Source organism: Melospiza georgiana, chromosome 4, assembly GCF_028018845.1.
Source record: "Melospiza georgiana isolate bMelGeo1 chromosome 4, bMelGeo1.pri, whole genome shotgun sequence".
NCBI classification, from domain to species: domain Eukaryota; kingdom Metazoa; phylum Chordata; class Aves; order Passeriformes; family Passerellidae; genus Melospiza; species Melospiza georgiana.
In genome coordinates this window covers 65,551,299-65,573,722 of record NC_080433.1, presented here as the reverse complement: position 1 = coordinate 65,573,722, position 22,424 = coordinate 65,551,299, and the positions used below count along the sequence as shown (strand labels likewise).

At 47.1% G+C, this 22,424-nt stretch overlaps 2 protein-coding genes across 6 annotated transcripts in view; one reads left to right on the top strand and one right to left on the bottom strand.

The window, feature by feature from the left end:
* Positions 1 to 589: 589 nt before the first annotated feature.
* Positions 590 to 20,032, bottom strand: LOC131082945 (histone H2B 5-like). 4 transcript variants are annotated; one of them, XM_058023204.1, is made up of 3 exons: positions 19,268 to 19,361; positions 17,300 to 17,459; positions 590 to 5,143 (listed from the first exon to the last, which is right to left on the bottom strand). In XM_058023204.1, the coding sequence occupies exon 3, from the start codon at positions 5,109 to 5,111 to the stop codon at positions 4,731 to 4,733; it is 381 nt and encodes a 126-aa protein (XP_057879187.1). In that variant the 5' UTR covers positions 5,112 to 5,143; positions 17,300 to 17,459; positions 19,268 to 19,361; the 3' UTR covers positions 590 to 4,730. The 4 variants fall into 4 exon arrangements, with proteins under 4 accessions (XP_057879187.1, XP_057879189.1, XP_057879185.1 ...); XM_058023206.1 differs by lacking the exons at positions 17,300 to 17,459; positions 19,268 to 19,361 and adding an exon at positions 19,951 to 20,032; XM_058023202.1 differs by lacking the exon at positions 17,300 to 17,459 and having other exon boundaries at positions 19,268 to 19,351.
* GRAMD4 (GRAM domain containing 4) overlaps positions 19,729 to 22,424 on the top strand; it is a 73,232-nt gene continuing 70,536 nt past the window's right edge. The window contains exon 1 of one of the 2 annotated variants that reach the window (XM_058023201.1): positions 19,729 to 19,842. In XM_058023201.1, the coding sequence (XP_057879184.1) occupies positions 19,814 to 19,842 (29 nt within the window). In that variant the 5' untranslated portion in view covers positions 19,729 to 19,813. Of the gene's footprint in view, positions 19,843 to 20,633; positions 20,901 to 22,424 lie in introns of those variants that run through there. The other variant, XM_058023200.1, reaches the window with a different exon arrangement.

The following is a 22,424-nucleotide window of genomic DNA, read 5'->3' as shown; positions in this document are numbered from 1 at the left end:
TTTACCAACCATTCCTTAAAGGCAAGATCTATTTCTTTCTGGGGTTTTCAGATGCTACACCTCATCCCATGGCTGTTGCCTATAAACTTCTCAGAGGCCAATAAAATATGTTTCTAGTGCTAGCAATTGTTAATTCAGATCAACAGAAATTCTGAATGTGCATGAAACACTTCTTCAGCCACAGGATCTCACACTGTTCAGTCCAAACTGTTCCTGCTTGGAAGTAAATGATGGGTGCCAGGCAGAGACACCCCAAGCAGGAGTGTGGCAAGGACAGATGGCAGGCTCAGCTCTGCCTGGGACAAGATCATTGGAAGGGCTTGAGAAAAACAGATGTTGATGTTGCACTCATGTTTGGGTTGAGTGACAGCCCATGAGGACTCCAGTGGCAGCCTGTGACATCCCTTCAGTGAGGGGCTCCTCTGGTTTTTGACTGACCCTCTGCCAGATCAGCTGTCTGTGCTCCATCTCTGCTGGAAGGGTGGCTGCTGTCACCCCAGGCCTGGAGGAAATATCATGGAGAGGGAGAAATGCAGGGCTTGGGGAACACTAGTGATAAGGCAGAAGCAAAGACACCCCAACAGCTGGGTACCATTGACTTCCAACAGGATGGAAGTTACATTTTATTTAGACACTTAACAGAAAGCAGGTAATTAGCACTAAAGTCATAACCCAGCAGCAATTTAACATGGATCATACTTGATGTAACACTTACTGTCAGAAAAACTCTGTGTACATAAGCCCAAGAGATACTATGCATGGAGTAAGCATGAAAGATTGCTCCCCAGGTGGTGGTCCCAGGAAACTCTCCAAATTCTGTCACTAAGTGATTTTTATTATTCAGTTCCCATTCTTCCTTTGCCTGCAAACAATTTGGTCTGGATGTAAACCCTCAGGACATGCTGTGATGGAACAGAAGCTCAGGGCTATGCAGAGGCCATGCCAAACTCTGCTCCAGGGGTGGCAGGACTTGGGGCTGCCTCTCACCAGAGTGAAGGGTGCACAGGCCACACAGCCCCACTGGGCAGGACTCTTCAGTGTCCCTTGTGGGGCACACAGCTGTGCCCAGGACAGGCACTCATCCTCCACACTGCTTTTTGCTCATTTTCCCCAAGCTTGAGTAAAAACCTGTAGTCCTGAGCAGGAGCAAGCCTCCACACTCAGCTCCTCTACAGGCTGAACTCTGCTGTGAAAGGCAGATGGACTTCAGGTCCTTGTGGGGAAGCAGGGTTGAAAATCAGAAGATCTATAGCAGTTTGTTTTCTCTTTTAAATTGTACATGAAAACAAAATTACAGTGATATCCTTGGGGTTAATATGAGGTTAGTATCAAGGCTGTATTACCTTTTTCATCTTCCTTTCCAACTTTCAATCTGTAGTTGATTTACTTTAGTTGGCAAAACACAGGCATGGCCCAGAGATGCTTTTGGGACTGCAGAGGGGATCAGGTAGGGATAGTGGGGCTCAGTATATTCTCTTCACTTTTAAAACATTTTCTCAATTGCAGACCTGGAAATATGTATTCTTTAAAAGCACTGATCCTGTAGTGCAGAATCCATCTTCTGCAGCAAATCTCCTTACCAGGAAACTGTGAAATATGGCACACCTCAGACTACTTACAGGACAATCAATCCTTGAACTTTTAGACCACCTTCTGTTGCCTCTAATATTAAGGCTCAGCCGAAGCTTATCGCATGCAAACTATTTCCCATTTGGATGTGTGGATGGTGTCCTGTACATTAACTTCCCAAATGCTTTCTGTGTCAGTCCTAGCTAATACCAGCCTTGCCCTTCCTGGATCATCCCTTCCCTTTGCTGGCACAAATGTATGACAGAACAGAGCAGCCACCAGAACACGAAACACAGAAAGCTTAAAAGAAAGGAAAAAAAAAAAAGTTTGTTTTAACATGGATCAGTTCTTCAATCCTGTGCTTCACATTGTCAGGAGTGAGTGAAAAAAAATACAAATGGACAGTGAAGAGCAAATGATGCATAAAAGGACAACCTAAAGTATAAATGCATGGACATGATCAGCCTCAGTCATTTGGCTTTAGACAATATAAAAGTTTTCTTTAAGCCTTCAAGTATTTTGTATATTTAAATCACTGGTTCTCCTCTCTGAAACAATCTCCAAAAATGGAGAATGACAACAGTGGCAGAAGAAAATGGGACCAGTACTCTGAGTATGGAGTGAGCAGCTCCCATCTGAGTGCGCAACCTCATTCCTGAGCTGCCCAGGAGACCCTGGAGGGCCAAACCCTCATTTTATTTTCTTGATTTCTTGCAGCCTGTGGAGACTCAAGTGGGACTCTGCTCAAATAGTGAGAGTTTAGAGGCTATGCCAGGTGATCCTAGGAGATGTGTCCTGGCTCAAACACACTGCTTGGACTGGAGAGGGCTCATTCCACTCTGAATTCCTGCCTTCAAGAGAGCTCCTCACAGGGATGAATTCTGACCTGCAGCTCACAGGGACAGAAGAAGAAAGCTCCAGCAATACCACCCAGCCCTTCACTCCCAACAGTGCCCCTGGTGCATCATCCACTGCCCGGATTCTTGTGGCACAGGTGTCAAGGGTGGTGGCTCTGGGGCCACTGCAGGTACATGCTCATCTTTGGTATCTGATTCTGACTGTTGGATTGCAAACAAAAGGGAGTACTGAGCTGTCACCTGCACAGTGTCCTGGCCAAGAAGCCCAGGTTACCAATGCCACTGGCACTGAATACAGGGGCTGTTGCTGGCAGCTGCTCCTTGTGGGTGCTGGCACCCAGGGAGATGGGTTTGGTTCTTTCTGAGAGCTGTCAGCACCAGGCTATGAGACACAGCTGTGTGGTAGCACTGAGCAGAGTGTGGGAGGTGATCCTGGGAGATGTGGCCCCTGGCCCCCTCCCAAGTGTGGGGTGCTGACACCCAAAGCAGGGGTGTGTGAGCAGCCCACAAACAAACTGACCTTCACTCTTGCACAGAGACCCCAGGCTGCTCCCAGCCTTCTGAGCAGGGCTATGCCTCAGACCAGCTGGAAAAATGACTGCAATGAGAATCTTCTGGAGCTGCAGAGCCCTACAGCTCCAAAAGCAACATAAATTTGCCAAAGGTCCCAATCACTCTCAAAGTGTAAAGAAACAGGATAGAGATAAAGGCAGGGGAAAGATAGAAATGTACTGCATGGCTGCTATTTTGGGATATGAATTTACCTTTTAATTAAAAGCAAGGTCCTGAAGCTTAGGGAGAATCAGAACTTAGTTCTGGATCCTATCTCCTTGCTCTCCTTTTATTTACAGAGTAAGTGCAGAAAGCTGTTGTTATTTTAGACATGAATATTTTTTGTTTGAATGTTACTGCCTACCAGAGGCTTTGATTTTTTTTAATGTTGGCTAATTTTGTGGTTTGAGTAGGAAGCTTCAACTTCACACCAGTTCTACACAGGCCCTTCTGCTATCCAGCAGTCTGGGCAAGATAAACCTGTAACCAAGACATTCCTCCCTTAACCTCTATGGCTTTATCATGATTTTATTATTGCTCACCTTACTGTGGACTTTGAAAAGATATGGGGAGTATTTGAAGTAGTTTAAAACTATTTAATCTTTTAAATATCTGGGATGCAGGTAAGTGTCCCTATATATCCACCCAGCCCCCAATTTTGCTTTTGCTTTCTAACTGCTGAATGAATTAGGGAGGGCAGGGCCAGGCGAGCTGCCTGCAGTGATCTCTGAGGGGATCCAGCTTCCTCCCACCCCTCAAAATGCACTCACCACCTGTGCTCCCACACCAGATACTTCCCAAATCCTCAGTCCCTGCCCACAACATCTGTGCTGTTTGTCCTGCACCACCCTATTGCTCACAGGAGAGGGGACCCCCACGGGCACCATCCCATCTTGCCCACACTTATGGTGGAAGGGAACACCCAGGCAGCATCAAGGCAGGAAAAGTCTCTGAAAAGCAGCAGAATTAGCAATGTCTTGCATGCCAAAGCAAGTCCTAAGGCAGGCAAAGCAGCAGCCAGGAAAGACAGAGGCCCACTCCCAACATCCCACCTTGTCCATCCCTCCACCTCAGCACAAGGTGGGAGGCAGTGGGCAGCTCCAGCACTCTCATCCTGCTCCATGGCTCATCCATCAGGAGCAAGGAGGAGGATTAGTGCTTGCTATCAACGTGGGCATCTGCCTGCCTGCCAGGCTTGCTCTTTAAAACAGGCTGTCAAGCACAGATAGCTGTTGAATCAATATGTGCCTGGGAGCTGCTGATGCCACTTCTGCCAGCACGGGATGGGCTGAGGCACTGCACAGCAGGAGGGATTCAGGCTCTGAGGGAGAGGATGCTGACTCCTCAGTACCCATACCAGATGACTGTGAGAAAGCAGTCAAACAGGAAGACTTCAGTGAGGGTGTCTCTGTGTTGCTGCTGCCAGTCCCCCCTCCCAGTGCCAAACAGGAATGTTTGCCAAGCACAGAGGAGACTGGATAAACCATGGCTGGTCAGTTCTTTGAATGAGATGTAAAAGCAGGGGCCTCCACTGCCAGCCTCGGCAGATCCTTCCCACATCCTGAGCAGATGATGGAAACCAGTTGATATCCAGATCACTGTCTCCTCCTCCTCTGGGCAGCTTCCCGTGCCCATCCCCAGTTGCAGATTGCTGTGGACAATAGCTGTGACCGTTCACCACGGCTGCCTGCCCGTGCTGGCGTGGAGGGCCCTGCGCTCGATGGTGCCGCTGCAGAGGGGACACACACAGAGCTACTTGGAGCTGGTGTACTTGGTGACAGCCTTGGTGCCCTCGGACACGGCGTGCTTGGCCAGCTCGCCGGGCAGCAGCAGGCGCACGGCCGTCTGGATCTCGCGCGAGGTGATGGTGGAGCGCTTGTTGTAGTGCGCCAGGCGCGAGGCCTCGCCGGCGATGCGCTCAAAGATGTCGTTCACGAAGGAGTTCATGATGCCCATGGCCTTGGAGGAGATGCCCGTGTCAGGGTGCACCTGCTTCAGCACCTTGTACACGTAGATGGAGTAGCTCTCCTTCCTGCTTTTGTGGCGCTTCTTGTCGCCCTTCTTCTGCGTCTTTGTCACGGCCTTCTTGGAGCCCTTTTTGGGGGCTGAGGTTGACTTCGCTGGCTCTGGCATCCTGAGAGACCTTTTGCAGTGTCTTGGAGATGCTTGGAGAGAAAATAAAAAAATTATAATTATTTTTTGACCTTCTACAGAATAATTGAACTGCAAGATGAGAGAGTCTGAGTTGGAGGCACGTAACAGCTCAGAATCTGAGACAAACACCCCATGACCTTGCAAGAGCATTTCTGAACTGCCAGCATTTCTGAACTGCCAGCAAGAATTTCTCTGGGTTGTGTATGGCTTTTTGTTGTTTTTGTTTAAATACCTACAACACTGGCCTTATCAACATCTCTGAACACAAGCCGAATTGGCATCTGCTCAGTAAATATGAGATGGAGCCTGAATATCTTTCTGAGAACCTGCAGTTCCAAAGAAAGCACTAACTGCAGCATGGATTAAATCAAATCTTGCTGGAATGGGCCCAAGACTGTTGCAAGGTATCACTGCAGGCACATGAGACTGGTCAAAATTATTTTATGTGGTTTACAATCTCCAATAAACCCTTTTTATTTGCATGAAGATAGAATTTTACTTTAAGGGTGCTTGCATTTCTGTGGCTATTGTTTGACACCATGTTTCCCAGTGAAATATAAAAAATAATACACTTTTAAGCTAGCTGGCTGAGCTACAGGAATGTATGAATATTCACATTTGCTATCAAAAATACCAGAGAGTAGAAAAGCCTAGAGGAGGTGGCAGGAATCACCTGGCTGAGAAACAGAAATGTGGATAGGAATCAAAAAGCAAAGTGCTTTCAGGGTACATGTTGATGGAAAAAATTATTTCCTGTTATTTGATGCTTTTTGCTTTCAAGAGAGCAAGCCTTTGCTGGCCAAGATGCCTGATCCTCCCTCTGAGTTTTTCTTCATTAGGTCACAATGTGCAGAGCCATGACCTGCAGCTGACTGCTCTCATCCAAAGTGCAGTAACAAAAACCCAGTATGTAAACCCATGAAAAAACTGCGTGCCTCCCCTACACTACAAATTTACATGGGCTTTACTTCATGGGCCAAGGGGAATAATAACTGTGTTGCAACCTGATAAATGGTTTTGTGTTTCCGAGAACACTTCAAATGTTCCCTTGAAAGACAAGGCTGCTCCAGGTTTTGCTGGAGGATGAGCTTACAGCATCACCCCAGGGCTTGGATTTTATTGCTCTGCATCTCCTTTGAAGATGGCCTAGGAATTACAGTCTGCTGGCCAAGAGAGACTGGTAGAGAAAAAAGAGCTTCAGGGCTGCTGGCACATGGGAAATGGATAGAAGTAAACAGAAGAGAGAAAGCTGGGATGTAACATATGGTCTGCACACTCTGAGTATCAGAGAAGGACCTAAACAGTGCCTGTGCCAAGGCAATGGCTGCATGCTCAGCCCTGCCTCTCCTCCTTGGGAGAGAGTGAGTGGATGTCTGATTTCTCCATCTGCATCACAGCCAGATGCAGCAGCACTGCTGCAAACAAGCCCAGACCAAGTTCCCAGCTGCTCTCTGTGGGAGGAGACACCTTTGATCCTGAGGCTGGATTGATGTGCCCACCCACACCTCCATGGGCACCAGCTCCTGCTTCCAAATTCCCTCCACGGCTCCAAACCAGCCTGTGTGGGGCTGTCTCCCACCTGCAGCGAGCACCAGGGCTGGGCTCTGCTCTGGCAGCCCCTGTCCAGGGCCAGCACTGGCACTGCAGGCAGGGCTGTGCCCAGCTGGGCTATTCCCAGGCAGGGCTGTGCCCAGCTGCAAGGGCAGCCTGGGATGCTGTGGAGTGGGGAAGAGAGATCTCCACCACAGCCCTCCCAAACACTCTCCTGTCTGGAAGCCAAAGACAGCAGTGTCCTTAGAAATGGGTATCTGCTCCAGAAGAGCAGTTCCTTCTCCAAAGATGTGATTTTCATGTGACAAGTTTCTGACTCTGCCACCTCATGTCCTTAATTTTTTCTGGCATTCTTCCCAGGGGTGGCATTTGGAATGGCAAGTGCTGGACTGCCGCAAAAGTTCTGGACACCTTTCAGAACTGACACCTGGCCACTTAAACACAACATTTTCTTCCTCTGGTGAAATCACAAGTTTTCTTCCTTTTCTTATCTGTTTGGGAAACAGTCTTGGGAAAAGAAATCCCCTGTTTGTAGACTTGAAAATATGCCTTTTCAATGGAAAATGATTTTTCTACAGGAAGAAATAACTGTGCACTTGCTTCTTTTTCTTTTGAGCTCATTTCCTGACTGAAAAACACCACAACTGAAAAATGCAAATAGATATTTCTTAAGCATTTTGAAAAGTATGTCCTTCTAAAATAAGTATTAATTCTTAAGTGCACTTCTACTGCAGCTTTAAAAGAAGGAATAGAGAACCCAACAGGCACCACAGTGATTTCACAGGGCTCCAGAACTGGTCACATCTACAGGACATCTCCATCCATTTGATCAGCCAACACCCTTGGGTAGCACAGCCCAGATCTCACTCCCCTCCCATGCATGGCTGCAATGGGGGAAGCAATGATGCTGAAGTTCAGAGATCAGCACAAAAGCTTGTGCTTCCCTCCATCCATTTCTTTGCAGCTGACTGTTTAACAGGTAAATAAGACCTTCTTTGAAAACAGGTTGTGTTCTTTGTGGTTTATTTGGGCAGTGCCTAGCAGGCAGAGCCTGAGTGCATTTGCCAGGTGCTAAATAAATAATGTTAATAATGGTCAACAGTATCACCAATCCTTCTGTCAACAGTGCAGTGCAACCCACAGCAGGTGCTGCTCTGGTATAAGTACAGAACTAGTGGGATTATTCCCAAAGTGTCCTTGTGGACAGTTTGTTGAGGAAAACAAAAAGTGACCTTCAAAAGAACGGTTTCTTGTTATAAAAATAGTTGCATATCTTTGTTTCCTTAAGGGAAAAAAAAAATAAAAGAGGGAGAGAGTTTGAGAGAGAACCCGGAGAACCTGAAGAGGTTAATAATTATTGGTTTTTATTTTGGAAGTGTTGTCAGCATGACTGACTTTTCTACTCTGAGATAGACCAAGCATTGGGTGCAGGCTGCTCAGAGAGGTTGTAGGATCTTCATCTTTTGAGATATTCAAAATTAAACTGGACACAGCTCTGGGAAACCCACAGTGGCTGCCCCTGCTCTGAGCATGGACAGGACTAGATGTCTGCCAGAGGCACCTCCAACCTCATCCATTCTGTGACACTTGGAGACTGAAACTGGGTAGAACTTTATGAACACTTTATGAGCTGTGTTCCCTTGACTGACATCTCCCATGGGATACTGCAGCCTGAGATTCCTGCATGGATTCCTAAGAAGAGATGGTGTTCACCTCCAGGTCCAGGCCACTGAGGTCTCTGGGATGCAGGGTATGGCCATGCATGAGGAGGCATTTTCAAGCAGCACATTTGGAAAGTTTTAGGTCTTTGAGAAAAATCTCTGGGAACATTTTTTTCTTTATGGCTTTGTATGCTCTGAGTTAAATCTGTTATCAGTGCTGGCAGTTTTCTCCTTCCTCAGAAAACCAACAACAAAACCAAGCACAGTAATTTTTCCAGCCAGTTCCAAGCAGCAGCCTGGGTGCTGCCAGAAACCAGAGCAGTGCCAGTGACAGACACATCTTCCTTTGTGCTGACACTCCTTTCTTCAGCATCATTAAAGGGAAAGTGAACGGAAAAACATATTCAAAGATACAAATCACCACAGTCTTTCAGATCTGAAATGGGAGAGGAGCCCTGCTGAGAAATCCCACATGGAATCTGATGCTGTCTCCTCTCCCCAGGCTTGATATATCAATGGAGAGACAAGCAGGGAAGATTTTTGTTCATTTTTGGCCTTGCTGCTGAGTCTGTAGGAGCAGTGCCAAGCAGTGTGCATGGGTAACTGTGGGTGGGCTGTGAGCTGCCCTTTTGGACCTCTCCTCATGCAGGGCTGGAAACAGCGCTTGGATTTTTTAAATTTTTTTTTTCTTTTTAAAAGCTGTCCTTGCTATGATGACTTCTGGGGCATTCACTGTATATCCTCATGCCCTTTTTGTAATTTCCTATTCAACCATAAAAGTTACATTTCTAGAATCTGCATTTTGTTCTTAGGAGGTTTTGGTGACAAATTAAATATTTGTAGGAAAAAATTCAAGCTCTCATCATTTGGACATCTGAAATTCTGATATTTGTTAATCTTCTCATGTTCTACTTTAATCCTTCCTAGAACCAACAGATACCTGCTGATCTGTTGCTGATCTGCTGATTCTGCCCCGTAAATAAGAATGTTCTGTCCATTCTGTCCAATTATTGCCCCTTTCCTCATTTTCTCCTACTGTATAAAAGAAAGAATACCTGGCTTTATTCCTGCATGCCAAGAAATACCAAATGAAATTTGCTGCTGCTTTTTGTTTCATTTTCTTTGAAACACAAAGGGTAAAAAATTAGGGAATGTTTCCACCAAAAGGAAAAGGCTTTCTAATGGATTCACCTGCTCTGAAATGCTTGTGAGATCTGGTAAATATAGCTTACAAATTACAATGTGTCAGCAAATGACTGTTATTGGAAAAGAGAATTTCTGCAAACTGCAAATTCTCTTCCTTTTTATTATGCATGGCCATCTACTATTATACAAGAACTTGTTCATCTGTCAGGTGTCATTATATAGTCATAGTTGGGAAAACAAACAATATTTGTGATTATCTGGTAGCAAGCTCTGCCTCAGGTATAAAGCAGATGCATGATGAGTCATTGTGAGACATTGGTGATGTTGCCTCGTGCAAAAACTGATAGTTGTATTTCGGTCTGAAGAGAATTTTTCCCTTGGTATGTTGTCTAGCATGTGATGATGAGGTAATATTTGCTTTGAAGTAAGGAGGAGGAGAAATTCCTAGAATAAGGTAAACTAATCTGAAATGCCTGATTTCTTCCAACGGTGGAGGGGTACAGAAAACAGTTTTGAGACGCCAGGTTTCCTCCCAAGTAATCCAGTAACAGCACTAAGGCCCCATCCTCAGTTCCACACGCTCTGCTGCACTTTGTATCTCTGTTCCTGTGAGGTTTTCATTTAATGGCTACCTTTCAAAATTGGATGTACACATGCAGTCTTCTAGTGAACAGAGGGCTGTGACTACAGGTTAAAATGGAAGATGACCTCTACTCACTGACAAAAAGAAATGCTACAAACTCAGTGCCTGACACAGACCCATGATGCTCACGTAGATTTTCAGATTTCTTTAGAACAAATACAAGCAGAACAGAGCACTGAGCTCTTTGACTGATTCTTATCTTGCTTGTGCTAACCCATTGCTTGGGAGTTCTCTACAGTTCTCTACTGTTTAATCACCAGTAACAGCTGTAATTTCTTGTGCTCCTTCTGCCCAAGTTGCAAGTAATTCTCAAGGCTGTACAGGTTTCAATCAGAGATTTTGTATTATTACCTACAAAATAAGGAGCAGGGCCCTACATCAGAGCTCTCTGCAGAGAAGATACATTGAAATTTTAAAGAAAACAAAATCTTACCCCATGAGTGAAGTAGAGCAATAGAGAGACAATGTTGCAAGAAGAATGACTGTCGGGAGACTAAATACTGTAGTCCTTATGCTGATTTAAAGAGTGTCTGAAGTCAGTGGGGATTTAACACAGGTCTGAAAGCACATGTGAAATGTTTAGAGATGTTTAGCACCAACAGCTGACATTGATTTCCACTGGAATTCAAAAGGCTCATTACTTCACAAAAATCCGACCTCATATTTTATCAAGGTTTTGTTACTGTTAATAAAGGAGTACTTTAAAAAGCTTTATTATCTGCTCTTTGTAAGAGTACTTATTGTGTACTTGCTTTGGGATAGCCCTGATCCCCATGCTTGAGCAAGTATCCAATAAATACAAAAAGAAAAATTATGTTTTCTATGGATCCATACCTGTTAAATGTGTGTGGGATACACCCAGTTGGTACAGCACCTGCTACAATTACACTCCAGTCAGCTTTCCCACAGAGGTCAGGGTTTCTGAGAAACCTGCAGGAGTTAGATTTGATGATCCTTGTGGGTCCCTTCAGTGATTCTGTGTTATCACAACCATCCTCAGGAAGCCAAACAGAGAACACAAGCAGGCTCACTTCCTTCCTGATGTTTTATCAATAACTCAAAACCTCAGACATAAAATGCATCATGAGCTTCCTCCCCAAGTTTTAGGATCATCAGGATTTTCTGCTTCTGCCATGAATCCTCTCCTCAAGCCACAGCCTTCTTTTCCCTTCATGTCCCTCTTGAACTCAACTGGACCCACTGGGAGCAGCCTGTCAGCAGCAGCCCCGTGTCCAACTGCAGGGTTTAGCTCCCATCCTCAGACTAACTCAGCAAAACTGCTCTGGAGGCAGAGCCTGCTCACCATGTAAGGACAGCTGATTGTCCCAACTGACCTGGGACCATCCTGCTGGGCAGAAGGAGCAAGGCATCACAGCAGCTCCACTGCTCACAAGCATCACAAGCTCTACTTTATCTTTTTGGTGGTTTGCAATGTACAGTCTAGTGGAGATGGGTGAGAGAACCAAAATCAGAGATGACTGGGGTCTGTAATACCACTTATTCCATAGCACCCTATGCTATTGAAAATAAAAACTGCAGATTTGAAACAAATTGCTCTGTGCTGTATCAAAAATTAAAATCACTTGCTCTTTATCCACATAATTTCAATTTCTCTGGAAAAGGAGGAGAGCAAAACCTCACTAAGGCTGCTATATCTAAGTATCTCCTTCTTCAGTGGAACCATGGTCTCTAAACTAGTAATGACAATAAGCCTAAAGAACTGCTATCACATTTAAGCAAACTATTTTTATGCATTTTATGGAGTAATGGAGAATTATCAAAATTCTAGACTATTTTCATAAGTGCTGAAATAGGCATCCATTAAAAATGTGCTAGTTCAGCCATTCAGCCAAAAATAGGAGAGAAGCTACAGCCCAACACCTGCAGGCCGTAGGGAGAGAGTGGGTGGCCGAGGGAGAAGCTTCACCAAGCAATGAGAGCTGCTCTGAGTTAAGGTAGGAGTTATGTGGGAACCAGTGCAGACACATGCAGCACCTCCTCCTCCTGCCCACCCCTCAGCCAGGCTTTGGCAGGCTCCTGTAACCCTGTTCCAGCACCATGGATAACTGGGGTAGCAAAAAGAAACAAAAAGCTGGGATTGTACCCCACAATGTGTACTTTGGCCAAACCACACTGACTGAGAACAATAATTTGGACATAAACCTATGCTGAAGTGGAAAGCTTTGTGCCCATATTAGGCTGAAGACCAGGCCAAGGTCATGAAGGGTTTTAGGAGTGATGTGATTGGTACATCACCATGTAGTGATCTACCTGTGTACTTATCACATATTCTCAATGTCATGGATAAAATAAACCCAGCAAAATCTTTTAACAACCTTCAAGGTATCTATATGGGTCTAAGGCATGTATGCTCAACAGACCTGGACCTCACCACCACCAAGTCTCCCCCTACATGGGGAGAAATGTCAGGCAAGGGCATGATGTGTGCAGCTGTAATCAATCATGACCAACATTCCTTCTAAATGAGTCTCACTTCAATCAGCCCTTCCCAGCTACATTACTCACATTTCAGCAAGTCCTGAAAATGGTTTCAGAAAAAATAGCAGAAAGCATGCAATCAAAAACGTCAGGGATATGTGAAAGCTGTTTTATAATGGTGGTAAAGCCTGGGAACACAGACTGTAAACACAGCAGGTACCAGACAGGTATATCCAAAAGGACTGCACGCCATGTCACAAACTAAAGGACAGCAAGCGACACAGCATCTGATTTCATTTCTACAGGACACTGAAAATACTGTAATGTATGTATTAATAATTAATTCGGCATGGTAAAAGCAATTTTACTGTAAAACAGAGATGTGTGACTATTACTGGAGCCTGCAGGCAAACAAAGATAAATGTCCTTCCCCAGATCATTCAATAACCGGATTGGGAACACGATCCAAGACTACTGACACTTTTTTCTGCTGCTGCCACCAGATCACATTACCACAGGCAGAGAGTCCTCTGAGCATTAGAGGTCATCTTCTGTAGGAAACAGGAAAATGGAGAGTCTGTTAGATGGAAGGAGAGAAGCAGGGCTGGGACAGCCAGGTCTGGCAAAGCTCCCCTGAAGAGACAAGCTGGCTTTTCTCCAGAAACAGACAGGGGCAAGCACTAAAGACACAAGAGTTGTCGAAGGTAGAAGTAAACTCTGAAACAAGAACTGACAAACAATTTTATAATGTTCATGAATAAATTTACACTGGAGATGAAAGGGAACCTCACTTACATCCTTACTTGGAACTGGGAGGATAAAGGCAAGGGAGGAGCAGAGAAAGACAAAGAAATCCATTCCTTCCATATTTCAAAGACAAAACTTGATATTATAAAAATTCTAGGAAATGGCTCCAGCATAGCAAGTAACTGCTCTACATTACCCAGGCAACATTTTTTATGGTGCTGTGCTACTGAAGAATTGTTATCAGAATGCACAGATGTCCTTCACTTTGTACTTCTCTTTCCTTTATTCTTTTATTTATTGTTCCTTCCTTCTTTTTCTCACATCCATTCCAAGTGCCAGGAGGTTCAAAGCCCCAGCAGGTCTGTGCCACTTGGTCCTGCCTCACATGTGGTATTCATAAGAGACTACCACAGCACTTTGAACAGCCACAGGGCTGGAAAACTGGCAGCTCTCCAGAAACTTTAAAAGAAATGGCTGTCAAGTTAGCCCATGCCCAAATTCCACACTGTACAAATTGCTTGTGAATAGTGTTTTGATTTACCTCTAATTTGTGATAGATCATTATTGCATGAATTTAGTGTGCTAGTCACTGTGCTGATGCAAGCTATAAACCACCATCTCCCTACCAGAGAAGTCAAGGTAAAACTGGAGATACACCAATATTTACATCAGGCAAGGATGCAAAGAGCAATATGCTGAAGACCTGGTTGCAACCACTGGAGCAGCAGTGAAGAAAATGGGGGCTGCTGGACAAAATGGCAGTGGTCGTGGATGGTCAGTAGCAATTAGAACAATTAAATGTAAAGCTCACTTTTCAAAACTCAGAAAGGCAGCAGGTTTAAAACACCAGTGGAGTGCCATACTAGCTGTACAAGACTGTTATTTTTAACCATCCTTGGCTCCATCCTCCCACATGCACTTTTCTCCTGAGCTTTCCATGCCCTTAGTTTTCCCACTGCTTTAGTCCAACAGCCTCCCAAGCTGTTCCTCCCTCAGATGAAGTGCTCACCCTTTGCTCTCCTCCCTCCCTGCTGGTGCCTCCCCAGCACACTCCCTCCACAGAGCTCATTAGTGCCTCTGCTTCCAGAAGCACATCTTTGCAGGTGACTGCCAAGTCCTTTTCTTGAGCTGTGTCCCAGTTATCAGGCAGCTGCAGTCGATAAGGAGGATCACTGGGGCTGGGCTGAGGACTCCCAGTGCAGGAGAGGAGATAATATGGGGTTAATTCTGGCCTGCAAGAAGGAGGAGGGTGGTACTGGAAGGTCAGGACAGCTGCAGCCTCCATATCTTCAGGGCAGAGCTGCTGCACCTGCAGTGCATTTTAAGACAAACAGAACAAGAATGAAAACAGCCTATATTTATATTAGGTGTGGTCAGACAGCTCCTTCCTGACAGAATGTTCTCTGTATCCCATCCTGTAGAACCCCACTTGTCATGCAGTCAATTTCCAGGTCCTCCAGAGGACTAAAGAGGACTTTTGCCTTTCTGTTAACCTGCAAGCAGCTTCCCTTCCCTACACTTCTTTCTTTGATATTTACCAATGGTTCACTTCAGTCCTTTCAGTGTTCCCCCTTCCTTCCTGTTCCTTGATTCTACCTGCCTTTGTGACAGAGAAATGAGGAGACTCTTACCAAATGCCTTCCCTGGCCTCTCTTCACACTTGGTTCTATCTCTAAGTGCTGAGCTCCAGAATACCTTCCTTTCTGCCCTTCCCCTATGTCATTCCAAGAATTTCTTCAGAAAAAATGTCAAATGCTTTCTGTCCCAGCTTTCTAGCATAACTCATGTCCTCTTTGTAACTCCCAACAACATGGGGTGGTTCTGTTCTCCTACCCTTTCTTCCATTGCCTCCTGTACACATTACCTATTGCATTGCCACCTTTGTGTTTATTTATTGGTTTTATTTATTGATTTATATATTTATTTATTGTTTTCATTTCGACCTTGCAGTCTTCTCTCAGCAGTATTTTCTGCTTGACAAATATCAGTCTACTTCATATGATCTCTCTCCCTACAAGAGACAGTCACAGAGGTTACACAAACAGGTTATAAGGAGAGATCTGATGTGCCCACAGGCGTGTCTGTCTTTCCTGACTCTAATACAGGCACTGCCTCTGACAAATTTTGCCCACTCTCATCCTTGACCATGGTGGCTAAAAGCCCACAGTTTGCCCCTCAGCACACACCACCTGCAGAGATTACCTGGGGGATGGTCCTCTACCTTCAGCTGATGGATTTCAACTCTCCAAGTGACACATCTTGTGTCACAGATACATCCTCTGCAAATGGAAACTCTCTCTTCCACGGTCCTCAGGTAAAATTATCTTTTAAAAAATAACACAGAAAACCTTGCTGCATTGGACCACCTAGGCACTTTCACCAAATTCAGAAAAAACCATCGCCCTATTTTTATAGGAAGTTTTAAGGCTGGTTTGAAAGGTAAAGGATTCCTACTCCAAGAAGGTCGATGAAATAATATGACAAGGGTGGTGATTAAGTCTCACCACAAAGGAAAATGTTGAGCTGCTGTAGGTGGCACATAAAACCCCCCCACTCTCTTTATGAGTCAGGTAAGCTGCCAGAAAGCGGAGGTGGAATCCGTGGGATGGAGCTGTTTTCATTCCAGCCAGTTGGTAGTAAGCTCTTTGAACAACACAGAAAAAAGTAGTTTAAAGAATATATTATATTTTTAAAAACTAAGACTCTTATCTAAATAGCAAAATCTAACAATTGCCCTTAATCCTCAATGATGATGTTTGTAGTCAGTGACAGTCAAGGGAAAAAATTATTAAACTACTTTTCTCCCACTCTCTGAGGTTAATGTAGCATTTTTGGGTTATGCATCTATTCTTCCATCTCCCACCCAATGCATATGATCCTGCAGTCACAGCTCTCTCCTCTCCCTCTGGCTTCAGAAAAAAGGGAAGCTGACAAGCTGAAATCCCAGTCTCACCCCACACAGAACCCTTTCCAGAGGAAGAGCTTAGCTCGGCTGAGGAGAAAGCATTTCTCCAATTTTTGCATTTGTTAAGCCACTTTTGTGCAGCTATTTCTTCCAACAGCTGCACAATGTTGGCTTAACAAATGCATAAAACAAAACAACTGGGGGGGAAGAAAGAAAAATGTTTTGGGAGGTCTTATTTTGGGTCAGTCCAGCATCCAAGGGATATCTCAAAGATATGGCAGAGTCCCTCACTTAAAATATAAGTCTTTTTATTTACCAAAAACCCCCCTGAAATTGAGAAACGTAAAAAGAATGTCATTAGGTTCTTGAGGTTCTTTCTTCAAGGGGCCTAAAGTCCTCCTCTAATAATGTCAGTGGGAGCACAACATCTGCTTTGTTCACAGTGCAGCCTGAGCAAGATGCTTTCTCAAGTACACATCTGAATTTAGGAACATTTTCCACATAGTTCTTCAGTCTACCCAATACATATGGTTGAGGATGGGCAGGAGTAGTGTATTTCAGGTGCTAAGAAAGAGATGAAATAGGATCAGACTATCAGCATGAGTAATTTCTTGTTTTCAGCTGGAGAGTGAAAAATGTGGAGTGGAAATATATGTATACATATATATACATAATATTAAAGTAAAATATATGTAAATATAAGGGAGGAAAAGGACAGTGACGAAAGCAATAGCTTGGAGAAGAAATGTCAAGAGGAAGGTAGAGTTAGGCAGTGGACAGAAGTGAGATGTCAGAAAGCAGAGAGAGAAGGAGAGGCTTTAAAAAGAATGACACAGAGGGGAAAAGAGATGTAAGAGGAAGATATATGAAAGGGAATAAAAATGAGAGAAAAGAAATGAGTGGAGAAAAAAACCAGAGGAGGAAGATAAAGTAATGAGCACAATGTTTGGTAAGGTAGAAATACTTAAGTATAAATAAGACACAGGAAAGAGAAACTCATAAGAAGGGCCACATGAAGAAAAAAAGACCTTGCACAGCAGAGATGGGAAATGAGCAGTGGGGAAAAATAAATCACCTGCTAGCACAGCACTTCTGAGAGTCACGGGTGAGAGGTGCTGCTGTCCCAACAAGGGACAGAGGCAAACCCTAGGAAGTGACAGGCTACACCCAAGGAGAACAAAGGACAATGCTGGGAGAAGGTAATGATACCCTTGTCCTAGGTTGCTGCCTTTTGTCTGAAACAGAAATCACAAAGGTCATTGAAATTGCTGCTTAAATCTTACATCTGATACTTGACAAAAACCTCTTTCCCAATACAATCATTCTTCCTTCTCTCTCAACACTGGATTAAATTAATTACTGTACACCCTACAGTTGTACCTCTCTGCTGGGGAAGTAAACCCCAGACATCATTCTGCTTAAAGTAGACCTTTGTCTCTGGCTCCCTTTGCCTATAGAAGCTTCTGTAGAAATCTTTGAGTAGATAAAGGTAAATTTCCTGCAGCTCCAAAATCACCATGCTGGATTTGGCTATCATTAGTAAAATGAGGAAAGAAAGAAGAAGGAAACAGGGGTAAGAACTCAGAAAAAAAAGCTTTTTTTTTGTTATTATAATTAGTTAATTTACCCAGTAGAGAGGGAAAGAAATTGCTGCCTGTAAATAAACTGTCACTCCCCTGAACATCAAATAATAGGAACAAGAGGGAGTATGTGGGAAGTACATTCATATTATCAAATTCTTTCTGATATTAACCTGTTCAATATAATGAAAACATAATCAGGAAAATAACATACTGTAACACAAATACTATGGAGGCTATAGAGAAAAAACGCCAGGAAGATCAGTGTTCCCAGGGTAGCTCCAGTCTGAGAAACCAGAGCTTTATTAGTAGTAACAGGAGCAACATATGGAGATGAATGAAACCATGTTTGTAAATGTGATATGCAATTGCACGCTCTCATTTGGCTTTCCTTTTTCACGATCTGACTCAGCCTCCACACTCCCCCACCTTTTGATTCATAAATTCTTGATATCAAAAAAATGAAAGAGTTACACAGCCCGCATGCAAAGGGCACGAGATGACGTGAAATACAAGGATGCTGGTGAGCACAGAACGTGCCATCGATCACCACCCTGCAAAGGGACAAATCTGCTGGAGACCAGCACCGGAGACAGGGCCACCCTCTCCAGGGGCTCGCTGGAGGACGCCGCGCAGCAAACCCCGGCTCATCGCCACTGCGCTAGAGGCGCATGCTGAGGTAGACAAATCATTACAAAATTGTATAATATAATATTGCTTATGCTGCACAGCAGCCACTCGGTTGGGCAGCCCCTGCATCACCAAACCCGTGAGACTGGAGGTGAGAGGAATGAGAAAAAAAAGGGTTTCCTACGGCGTATACTCCCTGCATTTTTTAAGCTATGGAAAAAAGATCAGGGTTAACCACAAGCATAAAACACAACAAACAGTGCATGAGCAATGGTTCACAGCCCTACACACTCACTAAATAATTAACAACCTCACAGAGTGTTGACACAGTGGGGGTCTGTACACAGGATAATCCTTTCCCTCCCCGGGGGCCCGGGCTCCCCGGTATGTGTGCGGCGAGGCTGCCGAGGGCCAGCCCGGCCCGTGGGCACCGCTGCCCCACTGCAGTCAGCCAGTGCCGGCTGCGGCCCCAGCCCCGCCACGGCCGTGCCCGGCCCCGGCTTCGCCTTCAGCCCCGGTTAACCGGAGCGCACTGAGCTCCGGCGATACGACTCCCACCACGGCAGCAAAGCACTGGCAAGGCTGACACCGTTCCGATGCATTCGCCAAGCCCGGGGAACGACAAAGCCCCGACTCCGCGGGGCTCAGGGTCGAGCACAAGGCAGGGCAGGGCAGGGCAGGGCAGGGCAGGGCAGCGCTGGCCGCACACCGCATCGCGGCACGGCGGTGCTGCAGCCCTCACGGCCGGGCAGCGCAGCCCCGCTGCGGACACTGCGGCGTGCGGTGCCCACCGCTGCCGCACCGCAGGCAGCCAGCGCAGGGGAGGGTCTTGCCTGCTGGGCGTCTGGACTCCTCCGCAGGCGAGCTCCAGGCGCCGGCGTGGCGCGGGGCAGGTGCGGGCGGCGGGGCCGGGGGGCTGCTCGCTGCCGCTCCGCGCAGATCCGGCGGCCGCCGCGCCGGGTGGGCCGCGGGACCGGGACCCGCCTCCGGTCCCGACCGGGCTGCGACCGGCGGGGCGCCTCGCTGTGCGCCGCCGCTGCGGCCTGGGCCGTGCCGCACCGCCCATAGCCCGCCCGCCGGCTCCGCCCGCCCCCGCCTCTGCGGGCTCCCGCCGCGGGGCCGCCGGGGGCGGGGCGGGCGCGCAGCGCGGCCCCGGCGAGCGGCTCGGGCGCTGCGGCGGCGGCGGCTGCGCGGGGCGCTCGGCACGGCCGCGGCGGCGGACGGGCACCTGCTGCCGCCTCGCCCGCAGCAGCGCCGCGCTCGCTTTGTCCGGGCTGAGCGGGCGCGCCCGGCCCCGGCCGCGCCCGGCCCGCTCAACAGAGCGGCGACTCTCGGGGCGTCGCCTGGCTCCGGCGGCCTGGGCACGGCGGGGAGCGTGAATGAGAGTTTGCTCCGATTTCCGAGCAGGGTGAGTGCCTCGCTGTCTCGGAGGCATAATAATAATAATAATAATAATAATAATAATAATAATAATAATAATAATAATAATAATAATTTTATTTTTGGGTGTCCATACCTTTACCTACTAGCCCGGCGCCACCTCCCTGGGACAGCGGGGCGCGGTGTCTCTCGACATCCCCGGACGAGGACCCTTGGGTTGCTGTCCTTTGGTCCCTCCGTTCTCTTTTGTTCGGCTCTCCCGGGGCCGGGGGGAAGGGGCGGCCCGGGAGGTTGCGGGGCAGCCAACGGAGGTCTCGGCCGGTGGCCCGGCTGCCCGGGCGGTTGCGGCACGGCTGTCCCCGTGCGCACAGAGGGTATCCGGCTGCTCCCTCCCCGCTTCCCGGGCGGAGCAGGGGCCCTCGCCCCCTGCCTGCGCCCCTCCGGCACGGAGGAGCCGCCCTGGGCTGCGGGGACAGGCGGTGGCATCGCCGCCACCAGCCAGAAGGCAGCGGCTGTAGTAAACACAGCGCGTGGGGCGGCGGTGAGCCCGGTAAAGGTCACATCCTTGTGTGCACACGCAGCCCGAGCTCCCCGGGCTCCCCAGCCGCTGTCCCGGGGCCGTGTGGTGGCTGCCGGCGGCGGTGGCTGGCAGAGCCGCTCCCGGCCCTTGGCTGGGCGCGCGGTGTTCCCCGGCTGCGTGCGGGGATCTCCCTTGGCGAGGAGCAGCAGCGGGAGCTGCGTCACACCCTGCTTTGCCTCCTCCCGCCCCCGGCCGGGGTGGCAGCTGGGTGGCATCCGATTTAGCAATGAGAGCTGGGAATGCAGGTTCTGCTGTGAGCTTTGATTCCTGAGCGGTGGCTGTGCCTAGCCGAGTTCAGGGCTGGGCACACGTTCGTGTTAAACAGCAGCCAGCAATGTGCTGATTGCTCAGAGCATGCAGTGTCTGGATGCTTCTTGGTGTGGAGCAGTAGAAGCAGAGGAATGCTGCTGGAGAGCTTACTCGGGAGGAGACAGAGAGGATGGCCTGGTAAATGGCTGTTTTGCAATTCAGGATGTCAGCCTGGACTCCTGCAGACAGGTCAATAGGTATGCGTAGATTTTGTGGTCTTCTGTGTGCTCCTGTGGTCATCATGTGCACAAATGGGGCAAATGGAAATGATGGCTTTTTGTCGTGTTTTTGTGTCTTGCCTTGTTGCTGCAGCTCAGGAATTTTAGATTAGTAGATGTGGTACTGTTAAGCTTGTGTGATTATGGAATGAATGATGGACAAGTTCTCGGTATCGCGTTTCCAGTGGTGGTTGAGATGCGAGTGGGGAGAGGAAATATTTAATAAAGTAGGGCGCTCAGGTCCCTGTGCTTTGCATTATCTGCCAGTATTCTGCCTTTACTTTTAACATGTGATAGATAATTTCATTCCACAGAATTAGAAGTGTGAGCTTGACTACTTTTTTAATGCCATGTTTAGTTATCAAATACCACATCTAGTTCTTCAGAAAGGGAAGGCTTTTTTTAGTCCTAGTCTGTGTTCTTCAGAAGCTGACGTTAAGCTGCTAGCTCTGAAACTGATAAAATACAAAAACGATGTTGTTATGGCGCTGAATTTTGCAAAATTCCATGAAAGCCTGAGTTATAGTTCACTATTTTTCATGTGGTTGCCACAAGAATGTTTGGCTCATCCCTCTGCCCTAATAAAGGTGGTTTTGGGCTGAGATGCCAGAGTGAACTGAAATGAGCCATGCCGTGCATCCTGCTCTGCAGGTAAGCTCTCAGAGCAGGTTTCGGACGGTGGTAGATGGGACTAACCTGAGTTCAGGTATCAGATTGATAGGTTTGGTTTTGTTTTTTTTTCTCATTTAACTGTGGCACGATTGAGATGTGATGTGCTCAGCATGTCCTTGGCCAGGGGGTGGCTCTCAAGCAGCCTGGGGTTGGCTGCTGCTGTTTGGATGTGTGTGTGCCACTCCTTGGCATGGTACAGCTTCTGCTCTGGGTGAAGGCATCGCCCAGGCTTTCACCTCCTGCTGCATGGTAGAGCTTCTGCTCTGGGTGAAGGCATCGCCCAGGCTTTCACCTCCTGCTGATGCCTTGCCAGCATCGCTGTGTCCTTGTGACCTCACATCAGTGCCTGGGCGGGTGGTGAGGAATTAAGGCAGCAGCTGGGAAAAGCCTATCCTGGCTCTGCTCTTTCATGGGACCCGCTTTGAAAGAGACTGGTAGAAGGAGATCCCAAATGAGGAGGCAAAATCAGGGGGCTGACCGCAGCCCTGCTGTCCTTCCAGCTGGAATCTAATTCCCAGTGATTTACAGCAGAAACTTTTCCCTGCCTCTACCCCTTCTCTTTCTGTGAGTGATACTGAAAGGTTATAGGAATAGAAGTTAATTATACAAATGAATGGCTGGAGCAGTGTTATGTGCCAGAGAGATTCAGTGTTGTTTGAGACCTGGGGGGAAAAACCCCAGCTGGAAGACTTTGTTTTGGCAAGGGAACGCTTTCAGTGTCTGAGAAGTGATTAGTGCTGCTGTTAAAGGTCAGGTATAGGTACTGGGTATGAAACATTGTCTGTGGATACAAATGAAGTACATACATGTAGTACTACATATATGTGGTAT